We start from the raw sequence: 22,445 nt of genomic DNA, 5'->3' as shown, positions 1-22,445 counted from the left end.
TGGTGAGAAAGAAAATGGACGTTAAGGCTGTGCTTTGATTATAAGCAGTTGAATCGAGTAACAATTGAAAACCGTTATCCGTTACCTCACATTGATGGTTGTTTGATCAGCTTCGAGGTGGTTGTATATTTTCTAAGATGGACTTGAGGTCTGGATATTATTAGTTGAAGATTATCGGTGAGGATGCCCTTATGATAACTTTCAGGATTCGTTAAGGTCATTTCAAGTTTGGTGATGCCATTCGGAGTGATGAATGCATCTACTACTTTATGAATTTGATGAATGAAGTATTCCAATGATATCTAGACCGATTTGTTGTTGTTGCTATTGAAAGGATTGATAAGACTAGAGCAAAGTATGCTAAACATCTTAAATTGGTATTGCAAAGATCGAGGGAACGTTGGTCGTATGCTAAGTTTAGCAAATGCTAAAGTTAAATGAATCAAGTGGCATTCTAAGATTTGCTATATCTGCTTCAGGTATTCAAGTGAATTCTTAAAAAGTAGCAGAAATTGAGAATTTAGAACAACCACGAATCGTGATTGGGATTCGGAGTTATCCTAGCTTAACAAGCTATCATGGACGGTTCGTGAAAGATTTTTCAGTCATTGCTTTGTCATTGACGAGATTGTTGAGAAAAGAGGTTATGTATGAGTGGGAAGGAAATTGTGAGCAAAGAATTCAACAACTGAAGTATTTCTTCACTCATGCACGTATTTTAGTATTCCCAGAGAATAGTGGTAATCATAAATTTTAGTGATGTTTCTTGAATGGTATTGGATGCATGTTGATGCAAATGTTAGGATGATTACATACGTTTCACGACAAAAGGAACCTCATGAAATGAATTACCCTACTGGTGATTTGGAAGTCATGATTACCATTCTTGCTGTGAAGTTATGAAGACATTATATTTGGTAAGAATGCAAGATTTTTACGAATCCAAAAAGTCTCCAATATCCATTACTTGGAAGGAGTTTGATATGAGGCAGCGAAGGTGGATTGAATTGTTTAATGAACATGATTGTACGACCAGGGTGATTGTAAAATTGTTCTAGCTGATGCACTTGGTGAAAAGACTGCGGTAAGAATTAATGTCTAGCACGCTTGCCAAGATTGTCTTCTTGTAGATTGGAAATCAACTGAAGTAAAGTTGAGAATGGAAGGTTGAGAAGAAGTTGTAATTGCTAATTTTCAAGTTAAGTCTTTTTAGTAAGGTCGTACTCAAGACTCAAGTGGTTAACGAAGGAAATTAAGAATTAACCAAGGCAAAGAAAGAAGGGAAAAAGAAAGATTGCTGAGTTCGAGAATAGGATGGTTATGATTGAACTTGAAGTGATAGTTGATCAATGTACTAAGTTAGTACATTTACTCCAGTGTTGAGTAACAACCACAGTGCAACAGTACTTATATGTTTTATGGAGAAGATATTTGGGTTACGGAACTGCTGAGTTTCTTAAGTATGTTGGTTGCACAGTTTCCAAAGTAACGCCATAAGGACCATGAAATGTGTCGATTTTTGTTGATTTGTGGAAGAAATACTTCTGGATAGAGAAGATTCGATCACGAAAGAGTTTTGGTAGGCCCTGAAACTATAGATGAGTCTTCTCAAAGTATTCAAGTGATTAAGTTTAACCTGAGAGTAGCCAGGAATGGCAAAAGAGATTAATAGTTGAACATGTCACTAATCGAGTGTTTAACGTAGATGATCTTATAATTTTGAAGTTTTCACTTTAGAAAAGTATGATTCGGCTGGGAAAGGAAAGCAAATTAAGTCCTAAGTACATCGGACTTTATGTGATCATCGAAGAGTAAGTGAAGTTGCTTGAATTACTTCCAGAGTTATTGTAAGAGCATGATGTGTTTCATGATTCAACATTTTTAGAAATTTCATCACGAAAAGAAATAGTGAGATTTGGAAAGGAGACAAAATAAGTCTTAAACACATCAGACCGTTTTTGACCACTAAAGGAATCGATGAAGTTGCATACAAGTGGTGATGTCTTCAGAATCGGCTAAGGTGCATAATGTATTATATTTCGATGCGTTGTCACTAGGTGGCAGATTCGTCACATGGAGTTCCGGTGCAACTATTGAGAATTAATCCGGATTAAACTGGTTGAGGAACCAAGGACGACTTTGGATTGGAAAAAGAATGTATTGAGAATTAAGACAGTGTAATTGGTAAAGAATTTGTGAAGAAAGCATTCAGTGGAAGAAATTACGTGGGAGAATCGGATGAGAGAGATTTATCCGAAGCTATTGTATGAGTATAGATGATTTAGTTGGTTGTTGGAATTTCGGGGACGAAATTCTATAAGGAGGGAAGATTGTCACAACCCGTCCCGGAATTTTAATTCCGAGGACGTGAAGTTATGAAAATGCCCTTAAACGGGACTAAGGGGCGTAAAATATGTTGTAACTTGATGATTTGGGGATTGGGTAGGATCCCACCTCCCTCAAATCTCTCCCCCATTTCTGCATCTTGTCTCTCTCTCTCTCTCCTCCCTCACAAATCTCTCATTCTCTGTCAGTTCTCTCTCTCCTTCGAACTCACACGGACCACCCACAAAACCACCCTAAAACTATACCAACGAAGGATCTAAGACCACCATCGTACTCCTGAAGACCACACGAACACGATGGTACCAATTTCAGGTGAGTTTCACTTCGGAAAACTTGGATTTCAATTTCACTGTGCGTGTGCACTGTTCATGCACACGTAAAACTTGATGTTTTCTGGGATTTTGAAGCTTGTAGGAAGCTTGGTGAGGTCCTAAGGAAGCTCGGAGTGCTTCGTTTGAAGGATTTGGACGTCGGGATCACGAACTGTAAGTTCGGCCGAATTTTCGTATTTTTGGAAAAGTTTGATTCCGTTGTTTTTAGGCCCTAAAACTAGTCCAACGTGGTAGATTATGATTACGGCTTCATTTTGGTATAAATTATGTGAAAAATGGACGTAGGAACACGGAGAACGACAAGTTCAAAGTTTGGCCGGAGCTTTCGGGGCCTTTTCCGGCGAATCCACGGCGAGTTAGGGGTCAAGGCAGGTATGGATCTGTTCGTCTCGTCAATACCTTCATTTTGATATATAGTACGTCGAAAATGGTTAAGCAATGAAGAAGTTATGACACTTTGAAGTTTACCCAGAAATTCCGGCGAAACACCCACCTTCGGCGAAACCAGTCCGGCGACGCGAGGAAGAAGACGCGCGCGCGGGCAGCGCGTGAACAGGGCGCGTGGGGGCGCGTGAGAGCTCCAAATTGAGTTCTGAAAATTGTCACGCGTTCGTGACGTCGTGTAGATCACCGTGGTATATTCATACACCCAAATTGAGCAACGTATGAGAAAGTTATGGACGAATGTTTGGTGTATGTGCGTTAAATAACGTCAATTTGGTTACTTTTTGTATAGGTGAAAATTATACAGAGGAATAATGTAACCAAGCTAGGGGAGGTTCAGGAACCTATGAGACGTCGATGTGATCAGTGAGTGGGCAGTTATTTTTCAGTATATATATATATATACGTATGCTTGACGTATTTCCCAGAAAACGTATTGTAAAAGAAATACGAATTAAATATCCTGTCATATATGCCTCATATTTTAATATGTGCATTACCATAATTATGCATACTGTTGCATGGTGCTGAGGAGGCCCAGGTAAGCTACATTTGAAATACTATCATCACATGCATTGGTAGTGGCATACATTTATATATATGTGTATTTGGTGCTGTGGACGCACAGGTAAGTGCCAGGTAAGTGGTATTCATGGTTGTATTTCATTAGTAGTTTGAGATGCTTAGAGAGCTCATAATCTGCACCCCCGGTGTTAGTGCTCCCGCCCAGAGAGGGGCAGAGTCCTTCACGTGTATGTTCACCAGCACCACACGCTCGCCTTGGATCCAAGTTAGGTGCAAGCCTTGTCGTGCAGACCACATTAGGTGGTTCCGACTCGTAGGTGACCCGCGATTATTCGCACAGTCTTCACGTGATCGTAGCACTAGAGCGTATATATTACACCCAGTCCTGTCGTACAGACCACGTTAGGTGGTTCCGACTCGTGTGCAGATTCAGATGTTGAGTTGAGATTGGAGCTCTATATGCAGCGGTACATGTCACGTTAGGTGACTCCCGGCTGCCAGATTATATGTTATTGATGTGAATTATGCTTGAGCATTTACATTTATTATGAGATTCTAATGTGGCATATTCTCGAGCATGAATGGCATATTTTGGAGCATGTTTGGCATATTTGTACATACGTATATATGTTTATTTTCTGGGAAATTATACTTGTTTTACGGCGAGGGGTTACAAAGTTTTGAGAAGTGTTTGGATTTGGAAAAGAATTGTTTTGCTGACCCACTCAACTTTGTTTTGCGCCCCTCCAGGTTTAAGATATCAGAGCTTGGTGGCTACGAGGAATCCAACGGTGTTCTGACAGAATGGCCAAAAATTAGGACTCACCTTTGGGTGTTTTATCCTAGAAATTGTATCTTTAAAGCTTCCGTACTGTGTAAATGGTTACGTCACTCTCACGTGACGGCCAGCATGCCCTCCTTCGGGACGGGGTGTGTCACATTACATATGTATACGACATAAAATCATATTGGACAAATAAAATCGTATGTATCGTACTCTTTATTTGTTATATATAAATGATTAAATATACAAAATACGAATTAAAGTGACACCCCGACCGAGATCAGGGCGTGCTGGCCGTCACACGAAGGTGACATAACCATGTGCGCGTGCGGAAGCTAATGAGAAGGTAATAAAAGTACGAATAATTAAAAACCTAATAACATACAAAGTACTAGTGTATGTGAGACACAATTCAGAGCAAGTCTACAACAGTCCAAAAGGAAAGATACGACATATGTACACCCGAAGGTGACCCTACAATGGTGAATGTCTGTCAGAAATGCCGGGACGCCCTCTGGGATAAACCACCGAACTTGCTAGACCACTAGAACCTGGAGGGGCGCAAAAACAAAAGCGTGAGTGGGCAAAAACAAAGTTCTTTGAAAACTCTTTAGCAAAATACATTCTAACCCCTCGCCGTAAAACCTGTATACTTCCCAGAAAATGAACATATATACGTATGTATAGGTATGTCAATCATGCTCCACAAGATGCCATTCATGCTCACAATGTGCCATTCATGCTCACAATATGCCATTCATGCTCACAATATGCCATTCATGCCATTCATGCTTGAGAATATGCCACAACAGAATCTCATAATCAAATATAAATGCTCAAGCGTAATTCACATCAATAACATAAAATCTGGCAGCCGGGAGTCACCTAACGTGACATGTACCGCTGCCTATAGAGCTCCAATCTCAACTCAATATCTGAATCTGCACACAAGTCGGAGCCACCTAACGTGGTCTGTACGACAAGCTGGGTGTATTATATATGTATGCTCTAGTGCTACGATCACGTGAAGCTGTGCGATAATCGCGGGTCACCTACAAGTCGGAACCACCTAATGTGGTCTGTACGACAGGCTTGCACCTAACTTGGATCCAAGACGAGCATGCGGTGCTGGTGAACATACACGTGAAGGCTGTGCCCTGGCCCTGGACGGGAGCACTAACACCGGGGGTGCAGATTATGAGCTCTCTAAACCTCTCAAACTACCATTGCATAATAAACAGGAATGCATAACCACATGAATACCGCTTACCTGGCACTTACCTGTGCGTCCACAGCACCAAATACACATTTATATATATGTATGCCACTACTAATACATGCGATGATGCGTAAACAACATTCATATTATGCATGGCATAAAACAAATAACCTTTTCTATTTAATTTCTGGGAATTAATATGTATATAGGTATATACGGAAAACAAAAGCCCACTCACTGGTAATTAGAAGGGTCGTAGCCCCCCTGCCTCGAGTGTGAACGCTCGTCTTCGGAAAACGAATCACCTATACGCGACAAAGTTACGAAAACGTTAATTTAAAAGCACCTAAGCAACTTCTCGTAATAACTTCTCATACATTGCTCAAATTGGACAAATGAATATACCAACGTGACCTACACAACCTCAGGATCACGCCCATATTTTTAGAAAAAAATTTGGACCACGCACGCGCCCCCACGCGCCGGCCAAGGCACGGACCTACGCGCCCCCCACGTGCCAGGCACACTGACGGTGTCAACAGACGCCGTCAGGAATATTCCGTTAGACTTAACCGGACGCCGTTAACGGCGTCAGGAATATTCCGTCAACTTTGACGGAATATTCCGTCTTCTTCTCCAGTCTAACCCCGACGCCGGCACCGTCGCCGGAAAACCTGCAACTCACTATATCTCTCTCGTTTTTCCACCTTTTTCCACGTTTCTTGCACCAAAATGAACCTTAAAGCTAGTAGAACATGATCCAACAAGTTTTAAGGCCTAAAATGACGAGATTATACCTGTCCAAATTTCCAAAACCCGGCCAACTTCGAACCTAGCCTTCCCGAGGTCCAAACTCGTCCAACGAACTACTCCCAAGCTCCTGGGAACTTCACAAACACAACTACAAGCTTATAATCTCCTAAAACAAGCTAGATTAGGTTTGCATGAACAGTGTATAATTCGGACCACTTCGAAACGACGTGAAGATGGTAGTTTTCTTACCTGGAATTGGTTTGGTTGTGCTCCTCACAACCTCACGAGTTCAATGGTGCAATTTGTTTCCTCGATGGTTGATGTTTTGAGTGTGTTTGTGTGTGGTCCGTAAGTTTGCAGAAGGAAGAGGAAGAAGATGGACTCGGGGAGAGAGAGAGAGAGACTGAGAGAGAGAAGAGACAGAGTGAGGGAATGAGGGAGGGAATCCCGGAAAGAAAAGAAAAAATGTATGATTGTGTGTGGTCCCACCACCCACACAACACAAATATACACGTAAACGAATAGATTAGGGGTAAAATTGTAATTTCAATGTACGTTTCGTTAGTTTCGGGACGGGATGTTACATAAAGCATATATAAAATCAGCATGCTGTTTTTTTATTTTTAATGTATAATAGTTTGAAAATTTTGGATCGGATTGGTACATGCCAAATGACATCCAAATTTATTTTTAAAAAAATCGGATTTGGAAAGTTCGGACTTGGAACGAAAATCTTTGGTTTGAATTAAAATTTCGAATCCAACTTGCACGCTTATGATTAATCCATATTTCCATTCCATAGTCGACTTTGCTCTTTACTTTTTACGTACCTATGGTAAAATGATTTACCTTGTGGTGGTCTCAGATCATTCGAACTGTTCAATTCATAGATGTGGATCTTGGACCTATGAATGATAATATTCCCAAAACTCACAAAGAAAAACAGGAAGTGAGTTAATCTCATTTAGGTCACAAAAGACTAGCAAACAATTGGGAAGCAATCAAATTTTCAGTTGTTATGATATAGCAATATTTTTAGATTACAAAATGCTAAAAATTAAGATAAGATACGTAATGGGCTAGTCAAAATAGTTTAGTGTCGAATTTTTAAGTTGAGAGCATTAGCCTGCAACCACTTGATATATAGGTTTAGAAATGTTTAGAGGCAAAGTAGTTGAATGAATTGATTTGCAGTCTATGTTTCATTAATAAAATTGTAGTCTTTGCATATGAGTCGAGATTTTTATAATGTTCTTAAATATGAAATACTTAAAAAAATTCAGAAACTAAAGTTTAACTGTTAAAAAAGCCAAAGTATTCCAACATTTATCGAATGATTACATGATGATCGTCGATACCACATGCATAATATATTCCTTGAACACAATTAATTCTTGGTCCAAATAGAAAGCCAATAAGATTCCTCCATCCCAAATTACAATCTCGTCGAATGGGTACCATATTGTCGCATTACTTACGCACGTAATCCCACAATTATTTCCAAATCAAACTTATTAAATCGCTAATCTTGATGCACGTAATTATCATTTATTTATCATATAATGTCGTATAGATTAGCAGAAAAAAGGGTGCGTATAGATAGTAAGGCTTTTGTTAATCATATTACTTATGTCGACATGTTTATATTAGTGTTTCTTTAGCGTATCTTTAAGTATTCGCACCGAAGATTAAATCAGAAGCAAGTACATACAACAAGTTCTTTAAGATTTAATTAAACACACATCCTAATCTAAGCTCCTGTTGATTACAACAACTTTGTCCCTAGAAGTTTGAAATGCTAACTATATAGTACATATCATTTATGAGTTGAGATCATTTCTGGATCTCATTGTCTATATTTTAAGATTAGCAATTTAAACCACTGAAATTGAATATGATAGTTTGATTAACTAATTTCATTGACTCATGTCACACAATAAAATCTAGAGAGGACCTCAAATCATCAATTATGTAGAAATTGCCACCATCGATGAGATCATGAAAGTAATGGAAGAACTGACCATTAGAACCATATTTTAAAAGGACGAAAATGGCCTGGGTTTAGATTATAATTAATTGTAATTATACATGAGATTAAAATAGGGTCGTGTCACATTCAACATGGTCTTCTACTTGCTAAGTCAATTAACTCGTTAACGTTTTTCTTTTTCATGTAACCAAAGAAAATAAAAACTCGAGACAAAGAAAGGTTTCAAGAGCTGACAATCGGGTCGTGTTCGTACATGAGCTTTTATATATATCTTTTTGTTTATGCATGTTATTAATTGTTTGAGCTTTCTCGTTATTTTGTTAAATGTGTGAAGTTTGAAAATAATATTTACTTATAATAAATAAATAATTAAAAGAAACTGTTACAAAATCAAATTAAATGAGAGTAAACTTGATCTAAGTCTAATTTTGTAACCATCATTTGGTATAGTCCACTTAATTTTATAATTTTCTTTTTTTAAATTGTTGATCAAACCGTTTACTCTTATTTATAGGATTATCTTTTACTCTTTTTTTCTTTTTTTTTTCTTTTTTTTTTCAAACTAAAGATTTTGCTAGATTAAATGTTAGATTAGCTACTAACGGGGTTTGAACCCACGCCATCATGCAAATGCTCAACACATTTCCACCACTATAGTAAAGGGTCACTTGCATAGGATTATCTTTTACTTATATTTTATAATCACTTAATTTTTATAATTACTGTCTCAATTTTCCTTCTACCTCCATCACATGTTAATTGTATTAAAAAATCTATGATCTAGATTCTATATATACGAGCATATATACTAGTATGAATATAAATGTATGAAGATGAAATTTCTTAAACTATTTTCATGGATGATAGGTGGATTAAGTTTTATTTACTTTTTGTATATTCCATCTTCATCACAGGTTAAACGTACTTATCAACCTATGATGTATCATATATCACTGGCATATAAAAAAATTTCAACTATTTTCCATATATGTGGTTGGATCTTCATATTAAAATATTCAAATTAAAAGATTGAGTAAAGATTAATAAATCAAGAAATTTAAACAGACAAGACAAATTTAATTAAAGTAAAAAAGATTAAAAAAAAAAGAACTAAATTCAATCACCAACACAATTTTTTTACCTAGATCTTTTTTCTTTTTTTTCTATTATTTTTTTTTAATGATAGATTTTGTCATATTGGATATTAGATATTAGATTAGTCACCGACATAATTTCAACTCATTCCATCATGTAAGGGCTCAACATCTTTTCACCGCTGTGATAAAATACCACTTGCATTTTATACCTAGATCAAAGTAATTCCATTAAACTACAAATGAATTATGTACAGTTTGGTTGGAAACTTGGAAGGGAACAAAGAACGAGGATCCTCTCCGGATCCTCTTTGTGAGGATTCCGGAGATCTTCAAATCGTGTCCATTTATCGTAAATCATGCAGCCAATTTTCGACAGATACTATTTATGTTTAATTTTAAACGAAATAAATTAAAATAATTTTTGATCGCACGATATACGTTGAACGGACATGATTTGAGGATTCCCAAGATCCTCACAAAAAAGATCCAGAGAACATCCTCATTTTGGAACAAAGCTTTAATTAATTTATGTATTTTATGGGTCACATATAGAGAATAGAGTTGTACTTCAAAACGGCAAGTGGCCAGCATTGTATCTGAATGAACCTTCTTTCAAGCCCAAGTGTTGTCACGCTTAATTTAGGTCTATGAGTTCTTGGACACCCACACATGAGAGCCCACTCTTCTTCTTAGTTGCTAATAGGGTGCACTTGGATTAGGTTAACCCAAATCTCTTCAAGGTCAATTTGATTGTCATGATTGGATGAGTTAGAATGAAGTAAAAATCCGTTCAAATCCAATTGACCTTAATCAAATCATTTATTGAGTTCGGTTGGATTGTGTTGAGTTGATGCCTTTCTCACACATATCAACCCAAACCCAATCTAATTTCTAGTTCAAATTCTCTCATACACATTACCCTTCCTGCTTCATATTTTATGAGCTACATACAAGTGTTGGGGTGACTAATTGAAGTTTTTGTTGGTTTTTAAATTTCTTTTTGTTGAAATTTTTGATGTTCTCTTATCATTTATGTTTCAACTTTCGCATAAAACATTAAAACGGATATCTACACTATTTGGTTTAACTTATGTGTGGATGCTGTGTAGAATTGAATTTTAACTAGTATTAACATCGTTTGGTTCAAAATTTGAAAAATATTGCCAAAAAAAAAAAAAAAAAAAAAAAGGTGTTACAATTTACAAATCAACAAAGTTGGCCTAATCACGTAAGTCCAAATCCCATTCAAACCCAAACCTAAATAGACCTGCATGAACCTACACCCAACCCAAATCCAAAATGTGAATGTTACACAATCTGTGAACGTTGAGTTTGAATCCTCTCTGGATCTCTTCCTTCTAATCCACCAAATTAAGGGATTCGTGCCGTTGAAATTTGATCCAACGGTTATAAACATGGGCCTACTTTAAAAGTTATAATAATTTTAGCCGTTTGATCAAATTTCAACAACACGGATCCCCTGATTTGATGGATTAGAAGGAAGGGATCCGGAGAGGATCCCTTTCCAACATTTTATATAAGTTTTTTGTTTTTCAACTTCCTGGCCTCTGCCTTTTGTGGAAAAAGGATATTGCTGAGTCGCAGCATGAGTTAGTAATAATATGGTTCAAATTTGTCTTTGATGAGAATCGAAAATAAAATTCTACTTACAAGTAAAGAAAAATACAATTAGACCATAGTTCTAATTATCATAAAAAAATATTAAATAAATGTGAGAAGTGCGTGCCACGCGTACAGTTACAATCTGGATTCTCCTGGTACACAAAATCAGCTGTAGCGAATATAGCAAGCTCCAGCATCACTCTTCGCCACTCCTAATCCCCTCGATAAGCTTTAGATATTGCAATGTCGACCACCGCCAGAATCCATCCGACGGCCGCCGCTGTGCTCTCCTCCACCACCAAACACCACCTCCGGCCACCTCCCAACGCTGTCGTATTCAGAACCAATCCCAACTCCCTGCGGCGCCACGGCACAACAAGAACCCTCACGGCGGCAATGGCCGCCCCTCTCGACGTTTGTGCCAAGGCTTCCATTACTGTTCCCAACAAGCTCGGCGACTGTAAGTCTGTTTGGTGTCCTAGAAATTGCAGGAGAATACCCAATTTTCAATTGGGTCACCAACCCATGTGGCAGATTTGTAGCATTGCTATGTTTCGGATCATCCATTGCGCCAAATTCATAGAAATTGATAGTTTTGTGTACATTTTGTAGAAAAGTATTCTTCTTATACATATTTTGGGGGAGAGAAAATTGAACGGAAAGGTTTGGGATTTCAATAGCTATCGAAATTATGGACATAACATGAAAAGATGATATCTTTACATTGGAGTTTTACATTTTTACATACATAGAGCAAATTTCAACCGGCATTGTTGGAAATGTCCGATAACTATGTCGAATTTAAGTTGTCTTATAGTTTCGTTGTTCCATAATGGTCTATAATTATTGAAGTGGGATATTGTTTAATGTGTTAGTGTTCGTAGCGGTACCATTTGAATCAGGGGAGCACATTATTAAGTGTTTGTTTGATAACTTGTCTTTCCTAGGTCCCTTCTGTCAAAGGGTGTTGCTGACACTAGAGGAAAAGCATCTCCCTTATGACCTGAAGTTGGTAGACTTGGGCAACAAGCCAGAATGGTGATTACCTTGAATTTATCTGGGATTGAATTTTATTTCTTTGGTGTTGATTCTTTTTCTATGGTTGAAAAATTGTAACTTGTGTATGCTCTAGCATACAACCGTAAAGTGCAAATATCTGCTGCTATTTGGTTTTATCTTTTTAGTTCAATGACTTTGTTTTATCAATTTGTTTCTATGTTTAGGTTCTTAAAAATTTACCCAGAAGGTAAAGTTCCTGTGGTAAAACTTGATGAGAAGTGGGTTGCGGATTCTGATATTATTACACAAGCACTGGAAGAAAAATACCCTGATCCACCTCTGGCAACGCCCCCTGAGAAGGCTTCAGCGTATGTTATATGTCCTGTACTATGCATTACTCTTTCGTTACTTTTCACTAGGACATATGTAATAGCTTGACGGCCAAAATATTGGAGCGTCAATGTTAGTCTTGTCGAGATTTTCATTTTACTTATGCTGAGTAGTGTTGCCATCCTGATTATAAACTATAAACTTCTTAAACTAAACCAAATTTGGTTTCCTGATATTGTGTGGCTGTTTTGAGAAATATATCATGTTAAGTTCACCTCCAGAATGTTCGCTAGTCAGAACCTTATTTATTCCACAGTTCTATTTTTGGCTTTGCTGTCTTGTCATAATATTATAATTGTTTAGGTTCATATTTGAAGTTTTTATCTTTGCAGTGGATCGAAGATCTTCTCTACTTTTATCGGTTTCCTTAAGAGCAAAGACGCCAAGGATGGAACAGAAGAAGCATTGCTAAATGAACTTAAGTCTTTCAATGATTATCTCAAAGAAAACGTGAGGCCTTCTACATTCCTTCCAGTTTTTGCTGTCATATTAATGAAGTTTTCGTTCACATTTTGTGAATAACCGATGCCTTGAATTTATATCAGCTTGCTAATTTTGTTTTGCTTGTTCATGAAAGTTAATTTGTTTGCATATGAAATAATCAAATGAATAGCAGAAGCGTGTTTTTATACAACACAAAAATTGAAGTCTACACCCAACAAAAATACTCGTAGTAATTTACCCGGGATAGAACCTCTAGTGTGTGTATTACACTTACCTGGAGAACCTTTGAGGTACTTCAGGATGTATGAATACATACATGTGACTTGTGAGGAAGTTGTGCAGTGGTAAAAAAATTGATTCACAATATTAATTGCATGGGAGATAATTTGTCGACAGGTTAAGAGCCTATATAGGCTTTCTCTTAGAATTTTAACAACATAATTCCTCTAAGACAAGTGAATACCTTTCTCTTATCTTACAACTTTAATACCCGAAAACAAAACGGATCTTTCACAATTCTATAGTTAAAATGTTCATGCTGAGAAGATGAGTCAGAGTCAGGTGACTCCCGGTGATGAATGTCACCCCTGTAGACAACCAAATTCGCAATGCTATGTCTTTCTGAAGAGCATTAATGATCATCGTGCTTTCTAGTCATGCCATGTTTTATCCTACTAAATCCATGTCAGATTAAACCATCAGTGGTTATACTCTTATTTATCAGAAAATAAAAACAGATTTAGGATGCTATCTTTCGGTGCAATAGCCCTTGATGTATGTGCTTTTTGTGAAGTTAAATATCTTCTAGTGCAGCCATGCTTAGAAAAACCAAATTGAATGGATATATCTTTGACATTTGTCTTCTATGTATTAAAGGGTCCTTTTATCAATGGGAAAGTGGTTTCTGCTGCTGATTTTTCACTTGGACCCAAGTTGTATCATCTAGAGATTGCTCTGGGGCATTTCAAAGATTGGTCAATTCCCAATTCTCTTCCATATGTGAAGTCTTACATGAAGGTATGTGAAATTGAAATGTGTGTCGCTAACAAGTTTACACTGCTAAGGAACAAGAGGTTTATCTTGATTATGAAATTGACATCACGACTCCTGGAACTTTGCTAACAACAACAACAACAACAACAACAACAACAAAGCCTTTTCCCACTAAGTGGGGTCGGCAACTTTGCTAATAAGATTAACTAATTACATCTAGATGCACTTTTTTCTGGACTTGCATCATAAATTTTGAAATTGGACTTGCAAGAATGTCAAGGATCGTATGAACTTATACCATGTTAATGGAAGTTCTGTGACCATATTGTCGAAAAATTTGTAATCGTTTTGAGTTTAGCCCATGTAGTTCTTGCTTTTTACTTGTGCTTGTGTGAGGACTATAACTCATTTTGTGCTTAGTGAAGTATGTTTCTAACACTGCTGAATTTCTGACGTGCAGAGTATATTCTCACTGGATTCATTCGTTAAAACTAGTGCCCTGAAAGAAGATGTCATTGCGGGTTGGCGTCCAAAAGTCTTTGGTTAAAATGTCTTGCTGCTGTTATCTCTAGGTATCTATCTAAACTTTACCTGTACTGTACCTTAATAAAGTCAATGGTTTCTCTATTACTAAACTCTGTATTGGAGGCCACATTGTAAGAGGAGAGTATCAGTACACTGAGTTCATAGATTCAGGTGGGAAAAAGAAAAAACAAAGAAAAAAAAGGTCGTGACGGGTGTAGAACAGGGATTGTTGCGTGTATTATAATTTAGGAACTCCTCACGTAAGTGTGTCTGTAGAATTACTAAGGGGATTGAAATGTTAATACAGATATTGGAATATGTTGAAGTTTGACATCGTTCTTCTTTTATTTTTTATCTTTTGCTACAAAAGCTCAACGAAAGTAGTACATCGAGGTTATAGCAAAGCTATTGATGTTGCATAGCTTCGAGTACAGAAGGTGAAAGTTGCTATAGTTACGTAAAATGCTCCTAAATGATGGATCTAGCAACAGTGTTCAACACAAGGCGGAATGTATCAACCCGACAGTGAACTTTTCATGCATTGATCATGTCAATTGTGCAGCATGGCAAAGGAACCCAGCTTGGTTGGGTTTTGGCTGCACCTGAACAATAAACAGTACAATGGAGCCGGCCTAGCAGCATCGAAATGAGCAAGCTTTTTGAAGTGATAATTTTTGGCACGACACGACAACACATTGAGAAAGCAATTAAGGTTAAGAATAATTTTGCATGTGCGCTTGCAACTTTGAATGGATTCATACCGCAGTACTTGATGTGGAAACGGGTTTTGGCACCAAGTTGAGAAAGCAAATAAGGTTAATGATTATTGAAAAGGGACATTGACTTGTCCTCTAACATATGTAAAAGTGCTTTTTGAAAAGGGAGATTTTTTTTTTTTTAATGTTCCGCAGTATCTGGTATCCCGGATGTTTTGACCGTAGGAGTTTTGTCCTCTAACATTTGTAAAAGTGCTTTTTGAAAAGGCAGTGTGCTTTATATTGCAACATCATATTTTAGAATTGTTTGTGGAACGGCTGGGTTTGATTTTTGATAAATAAAAGTGTTTCAATTAAGCTTGGAAGAAAATTTTAAACACTTTTAACTTATAAAAGTGTGTTAGAAACACGTGCAAGTGCTTAAAGTAATTCCACCCCTTTGGCCTCGACAAGGGCTAGGAAGACTATGATAGTTACTATTTATCATTCACAATTAATCTTTGCCATTATCATGACAATTAATATAGAATTAGCTTAGATTTTTCAATGTGACGAGAACACGGTTTGGTATATCAAGTGTCATAATACAAGTGGTTGAATATTTAAAAAAAAAAATCATTCTATCTACTTATATTATGACACTTAGTGAACTAGCCGTGTTCTCAGCATATTCAAAAATTTCTTCAATTGATGTGGAGGAGTTCTCATTAATTCACTCCATATCTGATTTATGAAACTTCATGTTTAGATCGAAACTGCTATAAAGATGATCTCTAACAAAAAAAAAAAAAATGAAGTATGAGATTGTTTAGTTATTGAACTATATATATATATACACACACACGATTTCAATAAAAGCATTAAGAATTGTCTAACTATTTGCTATAATTGATTGACTAAACAAATTTTTTTATAGAGATGATTTTTAATTATAATATTAATGATTTCGATTATAAATTTATAGATTGTCAATTAACACTGTGTTTGGATAAAAAAATTTAAGATTACTAAGAAATTTTAAAATGACAGAATTTTATTTTATAGAATTTGTGAATTTTCTTGTCTGGTTAAACCTAAAAGAACAATACAATTTGAATACGGAAGTTCTATTTTTAAACTCTCATTTATAGAAATTTAGAAATAGCACTTGCTTACATGGAATTTAAACTTGGGAATTGGAGGTCTCAAATTCTAAGTTATTTTTTCTACGCTGACATTCTAAATTTCTATGTTCATGAATCTCAATAAGAAAATTGGTGCATGTCAATTTATAAACTCTGATTTCTAACATCGGCTCATTCACCTCTATGTGGAGCTGCTCTAGAAATAAGGTTGTGTGAGGTTTTTTTCTCTGAAGTGAACCTATCATACGCCACTTAGTATAATGGTCTAGTGGTATTATTATTCCACTTATAAATAAGAGCTCTTAGGTTTGATTCTCGCTAAAGGTGAATTTAAACCATATTATTATGTTTAACCGAGTGTAAGGTTTAGCCCACTCCCTCACTCATAGGGGTGGGTTTGGTATGGTTACTGTACCAAAACCCCGATATCAATTATCATACCAAACTTTTGATTTGGCAAAATCTATTATCATTACAATACCAAAAATTTTGGCCTATCGGATTTCGGTATGCCAAATTGTTCAATTAGCATGATATGATAATGGTAATTGACAGTTTGTTTTGGGTCACCCTTTTGACTAAAATCTGATTTTTTTTTTTTTTTTCTCTTTTCAACCCAATTCAAGGAAAAAAAAACTTTTTTTTTCTACCTTTATCTCATATATGTAGCCTAAATTCATCATTCACATCCACACACATAATAAAATCAAATGATGCATCAAGATTCATATGGAAATTAAGGTTACAATCCAAATAGAAATTACAAACCAAATAAATAAAAGTTTGCAATCAATAGAAGTTAAAGTTTCAATGAGGATCCTCTTTGTAAGGATCCTTACATCATGTTCGTTCATCATATATTGTACGGTCAGTTTTTATCAGGTACTATTTATGTTTAATTTTAAATAAAAACATTAAAAATAAAGAAAAACTAACAAAAAAGTCCAATAAAACTTAAATGTTAATGAAAAATGACAAATAAAGGTGTAGTGAATAGTACCAAGTAAAGATAAAAATGTAATTTTTCGTTAAAAGTGAACAATATCGAGAGTATTTCGTTAAAACTCCCTTAAAACAATAGTTTCGAATATCAATAACATACCATAGAATTTCGATTCGGTATAATAGCTTGCCATTACCGATTGGCACAAAAAAAATTGACAAAATTGGTATGATATGGCTGACACTGTAATTTGGCAAAAAATCCACCAGTACTTACCTCTAGATAATACCATTTGTTTAAAAAATAAATAAATAAAATAAAATAAAATAGTGAACCCATCATAAAACGGCGTCGTTGAGCATAGGTCTTTGGAACCCAAAGTTAAAGGGAAAAGAGAAAGGCGATTTTACCCTATTTCTTTCCGCTGCTCTCTGATTTCAGCGGCAGCCCAAGATTCCCACCACCATTCGGCGGCAACCCCCCCTTTGGACAAGATTTCGTCGGAAGCCGACCAATTCGAAAGGGATTTCCTCGTTCCCCACTGGTTATTTTCTTCAGGTTTTCTCCTCTTTTTTCAAATTTCTTCAGTTTTTTTTTTATTTTTATTTTTTTTATTTTATTTCGTTTATCTTCAAATTTTCCGGCGACCCGCTGGATTAACTTTGAATTCTGAGGTCTCTGTTTGATTCCTGGAACTGTAAATATTTTATCTTTTAAATACACACATATATCTAATAAGGGTTTTGGGTTTTGGATACCTGAACTTCAGTTGGGAAGAAATTTGACGTATGGAACTGTAAATTTTCTTTTTAAATACATATACATACATATATATATATATATCATATTTAGGGTTTAGGGTACTTGTACTTCAGTTGTTATGAAATGTGATTTATGGGTAAAAGTTTTAATTTTGAAGTGTAATTGCATATGCATATTTGCTTTAAGACTGAAAAGATTACTGGTAGTCTGGTCAGCATTAGGGTAGAATTATGAGGGTGAAAAGGCAGAAGCGTCACCGGAAGAGTGTGAGGTTCTACACAGCATGCTACGGCTTCAGACAGCCCTACAAGGTGCTGTGCGATGTTACTTTCGTGCATCACCTCGTCACCAATCGCATTACCCCCGCTGACAAGGCCATCTCTAATGTCCTCGGTGCCCCTGTCCTGCTCTTCACCACCAAATGCGCTATCGCCGAGTTGAAACAACATGGTCCAATGCTTGGTCCTTCGTATTCACAGTCTCTTGAAGCTGCTAATAGCCTTATTACTGCAAGGTGTGATCACGAGAGTCACGTGAGTGCTGAAGATTGTATATTGGATGTTGTTGGGCAAAGTAATTCCGAGCACTTCTTTGTTGCTACTCAGCACGTTGATCTTCGTCGGAAACTTCTCAAGGTCATTGTCTCACTTTATTTCTTATTATTATCTTGTTGGCCTCCTCGAATCTGTTATACAAATTCTTTTGATGTATATCCTTGAGCATGCACCGACGGAGACATCTTTTCACTTGCAGATACCAGGTGTCCCTGCTATTTATGCTCTGAGGACTGCTCTTTTGCTTGAGTCCCCTTCTGATGCCCAACACCAATTTGTCAAAGCTTCTGAAGAACAACGCTTGCATATGACTGACTTGGAATATAAGATGTTGAAGAAGAAAAAGAATATTCCGAATTCTCTTAAAATAAACGATCCTCCTGGTGAAGAAGATGGTTCTGGAGATCAGAACATTGAAGCGCAGGCTGTAGCAAAGAGGGATACTGCTAGGATAGGATTGGGCGTGAAGGATAAAGTTCAATTTAAGAGAAAGAGGGCAAAGGTACTACCAAACTCATTTCTTTCATGTTCATGTATATTTCTTTATGTATTTTTCTTTCTCAACATGTCTGCTTATATTTAGTTTTATGTGAGGCATTTACTTCACCCCATCAACTTTTTCGATATGGACTCCACGTAATATGAAGTAACATGTTGGAAGGTGGACATCTGTTGTGTTTATTTGGACTATGAAAACTCTTGTTACTATTAAATATTTATACCATACACTATATACGGATAGGCCTTCGTATAGCTGCAACGCTGCATCATGGATTAACATTAATATGATGGATTTGAATTACACCGTATTTTATTGCACAGTATCTTTTCCAACTCTGTTCCCCCTCTTTTTTCTTACCAAGATACTCATATCAAGATATCATATTATGGAAATAATGTATATTTTCACTAGGAAGATGCTTCCCCGGATCTACATAAAAATTCAAAGAAATCTTGTTCGTGCACCTGATACTCAAACAAAGAAACAATGCTTATACATTTATTGCATGGGGGGCGGGGGACTAGACCCGAATGAATTCTTAAAAAGGCAAGAAGTGTCAAAGAACTAAGATAAAATAAGGAGAACTAGTTAATCGTACATCCTGTAGTTTCCTTAGTCAGTGATTAGTAATGCGTATCTTGTTCCGCATTCAGATTTATTTGATGGCTATTTTGTGATGGACATTTTTGAAATCAAAATCTTGTTTGAGCTGGATGTTTCTGGGAGTATGGATAGATTAAATCATTGTTTCTCTTTTTCCAAATTGTTGGTAAAATTAAGTAGAAATAATTGGACTAATACAAATTATTACGTCATGGTGGCATGCTAATACTGTTAGAAATGGTTACCTTAAGATTACTGTTTCAATGTTTATGTATTGACTCCTTTTCTTCCACCTTACAGGGTCCAAACCCCCTTTCGTGTAAAAAGAAAAAGACGAAAAAGCCAGATCTTCATTCTGCACAGGTGAGCTTGAAAATATTGTTTATACCACTCCCCCTCCACTGTACTACCGGCCAGTCACAATAGTTGACGGCAATAATTCGATGTCTTACTATCCTTTAAAAAAATGCACGCCCTTGTGTATCTTTTGAGATTCTGAAGTTTCGTGCAGGAAGGGAAGGATGGAGATGCTACTTTGAGGAGTCGTAAGAAACGGAGTAGGTCACGGAAAGGCAAAAAGACTCTGGAGGCAGATGGTTAATGTTCCTTGGCTAAAAGGTTATGTAATTTAGCTTTCATTGGAACGAGATGAATGAGCAAACTGTACTTTGGTCAATTTTGGGGCAAGTGTTATTTGAGGGAAAGGTTATGTAATTCTGTCGACATCATAATTAGCTAATCATATTTATAGCCCTCACACTAAGTTCATATAGAGTTTGTCTTCTTTTCGACTCTGTCGGTGTTAAATATTTATTGCCAGAACCCGTGCTCGCCGCGCTTTGAGACCCCCGAAAATGCTGTATTTTCCGGGGAGAAAAGAGGGCTATAAGTGGGCCGTTTGCTATTGCTATAAGGGCTGCTCGCCTTTATATGGCAAGCCTTGTGTCCACGAGTCGGTTTTCTCTTGAGCACTATATTCCAAGAGAACTACCGATGAACTACTCAAACACTGCAAAGCTACTCTAGAACAATATAGAGTCGCAAGAGCTCTCGAAATTACTAATTTATATCTGAAAGTTAACCTTTGAGAGTCAAGATCCTCTCCGAGTCATTGTGCTTGGAGCCCAAGGATTTGGAGTTTTGGCTGTTGAATAGAGAGAAAGAAATAACCGGACTCTTGGTTTGTGTGAGACAGGCAAGTGAAATGAATTAATGAAGATTGTATGATTCAAAATGAATGGCACAGATCTTTGAGTCTATCGATTATGGGTACAAAGATTTGGAAAGGATCTCAATTCTACCTTTGAAATTCAAAAGAATAATTAACAAGTAAACAAAAAACAGTCTTCATTTATTAAATAAAAAAATCAAAGGACAATAAGAATTGTTCCTCTATGTCTGTCTATTGGCAATATAATTGGCTAAATAATACAATGGAGCCGCCCTAGTAGCATCGAAATGAGCAAGCTCTTGCACTGCTTGCGCCACCAACTCGGCAGCAAAATTCTTTGCCCCTTCAATCCCCATCAGCTTTGGATATGTCGCCTTATCGCTTGCCAAATCTTTCCCCGCTGTCTTCCCCAATTCCTCTGATGATTTCGTCACGTCCAAAATGTCGTCCACCACTTGAAACAACAACCCTATACACCTTGCATACTTCCTCATCCTCTCCACCTCCCCTTCACCTGCTCCTCCGATGATTGCCCCGCAAACCACCGATGCCTCGAGGAGCTTCGCGGTCTTATGCACGTGAATGTACTCGAGTTCTCGCAGCGTCACTTCTTTGCCTTCGCTTTGAATGTCCACCATTTGACCCGCCACGAGGCCTAATGATCCGACGGCCGAACCAAGCTCAGTGATGGCTCGAACCACACGCTCCGGCGATACTACTTTTGTTGTCTTGGCCGCTATATGTTCAAAAGCAAGGGAAAGAAGCGCATCACCGGCTAGAACTGCGGTTTCCTCCCCAAAAGCCTTGTGGTTGGTAGGCTTCCCGCGACGAAGATCGTCGTTGTCCATGCAAGGGAGATCATCGTGAATAAGCGACATGGTGTGGATCATTTCAACGGCACAAGCTGCTGGGATTGCAAGTGACTCATCCCCTCCAACTAATTCACATGAAGCGAGACACAAAACCGGCCGGACGCGCTTTCCGCCAGCCAAAAGCGAGTACCTCATTGCCCTATGGATTTTCTTGGGGTACTGCACGGGTACGGCCTCGTTCAACGCCTTGTCCACCATGTTTGCCTTCGTTGACATGTACTCATCGAATTTGAACACCGGAAACTGCGTGGTTTTGAGTGGTGTGGCGATTGGTTCTCCATTGACGAGCAATGGTTGGAATGCAGATGATGAGTCAGTAACTTGTGTAGCTGTGGCCCTTATCTTCATGCGAATGAGAGGAGTTGATGAGGTTCTAGTGCTGCCATTCGGAATTTCGTTGAGACGACCAAAATTAGCAGCGGTTTTGAGAAGGGATGGAGTTTCATAGCCTAGGATGGTTGCAAAAGAAGCCATAAATTCCTTGCTTGTTGGTATCAAATTTTTGGGTGAATGCATGATGAACTTGTTAATTTGGAGTTATAAACTTGTAGTCGGACAGGCGAAGGAATAAAAAGATGCTGTTTACTATGTGAATTTGTATAGATTCATGTTATTCCTTTTGATGTAACTTTGTCTTCTATTGTATCATTTGGCCTCTAATCTTTTTTCTTTTTTAATGTTTTGGATATTTTTGGCTCTTCTCTCAGAGCATCTTCAGTGATGTTCCTTTAATT

At 37.3% G+C, this 22,445-nt stretch overlaps 3 protein-coding genes across 4 annotated transcripts; 2 read left to right on the top strand and 1 right to left on the bottom strand.

Annotated features, from left to right (window-relative positions):
- Positions 1-11,261: 11,261 nt before the first annotated feature.
- On the top strand, positions 11,262-14,797 carry LOC137738892 (glutathione S-transferase DHAR3, chloroplastic-like). Its single transcript, XM_068478365.1, has 6 exons — positions 11,262-11,573; positions 12,061-12,151; positions 12,337-12,480; positions 12,835-12,952; positions 13,823-13,963; positions 14,400-14,797. Exons 1-6 carry the CDS (start codon positions 11,357-11,359, stop codon positions 14,484-14,486), a joined length of 798 nt encoding a protein of 265 aa, XP_068334466.1. The 5' UTR covers positions 11,262-11,356; the 3' UTR covers positions 14,487-14,797.
- Positions 14,798-17,640: 2,843 nt separating this feature from the next.
- Positions 17,641-20,423, top strand: LOC137738891 (uncharacterized). 2 transcript variants are annotated; one of them, XM_068478363.1, is made up of 5 exons: positions 17,641-17,805; positions 18,225-18,644; positions 18,763-19,065; positions 19,969-20,031; positions 20,180-20,423. In XM_068478363.1, exons 2-5 carry the CDS (start codon positions 18,240-18,242, stop codon positions 20,267-20,269), a joined length of 861 nt encoding a protein of 286 aa, XP_068334464.1. In that variant the 5' UTR covers positions 17,641-17,805; positions 18,225-18,239; the 3' UTR covers positions 20,270-20,423. The 2 variants fall into 2 exon arrangements, with proteins under 2 accessions (XP_068334464.1, XP_068334465.1); XM_068478364.1 differs by having other exon boundaries at positions 18,216-18,644.
- Positions 20,424-20,808: 385 nt separating this feature from the next.
- Positions 20,809-22,227, bottom strand: LOC137738890 (geranylgeranyl pyrophosphate synthase 7, chloroplastic-like). Its single transcript, XM_068478362.1, has one exon. The coding sequence runs from the start codon at positions 22,225-22,227 to the stop codon at positions 21,061-21,063; it is 1,167 nt and encodes a 388-aa protein (XP_068334463.1). The 3' UTR covers positions 20,809-21,060.
- Between the last annotated feature and the right edge of the window lie 218 nt (positions 22,228-22,445).

This window comes from Pyrus communis, chromosome 7, assembly GCF_963583255.1.
Source record: "Pyrus communis chromosome 7, drPyrComm1.1, whole genome shotgun sequence".
Classification (NCBI taxonomy): domain Eukaryota; kingdom Viridiplantae; phylum Streptophyta; class Magnoliopsida; order Rosales; family Rosaceae; genus Pyrus; species Pyrus communis.
The sequence above is the reverse complement of the archived record's forward strand: the minus strand, read 5'-3'. Positions and strand labels throughout refer to the sequence as shown.

Excerpts from the sequence above, each read along its gene's own strand:
- LOC137738891 (XM_068478363.1), top strand. The coding sequence starts at position 18,240 with ATGAGGGTGAAAAGGCAGAAGCGTCACCGGAAGAGTGTGAGGTTCTAC. Across the intron at positions 18,645-18,762 it reads TTCGTCGGAAACTTCTCAAG|ATACCAGGTGTCCCTGCTAT; the intron begins GTCATTGTCTCA and ends TTTCACTTGCAG. Across the intron at positions 20,032-20,179 it reads CAGATCTTCATTCTGCACAG|GAAGGGAAGGATGGAGATGC; the intron begins GTGAGCTTGAAA and ends AGTTTCGTGCAG.
- LOC137738892 (XM_068478365.1), top strand. The coding sequence starts at position 11,357 with ATGTCGACCACCGCCAGAATCCATCCGACGGCCGCCGCTGTGCTCTCC. Across the intron at positions 11,574-12,060 it reads TCCCAACAAGCTCGGCGACT|GTCCCTTCTGTCAAAGGGTG; the intron begins GTAAGTCTGTTT and ends TGTCTTTCCTAG. Across the intron at positions 12,152-12,336 it reads TTGGGCAACAAGCCAGAATG|GTTCTTAAAAATTTACCCAG; the intron begins GTGATTACCTTG and ends TTCTATGTTTAG.
- LOC137738890 (XM_068478362.1), bottom strand. The coding sequence starts at position 22,227 with ATGCATTCACCCAAAAATTTGATACCAACAAGCAAGGAATTTATGGCT.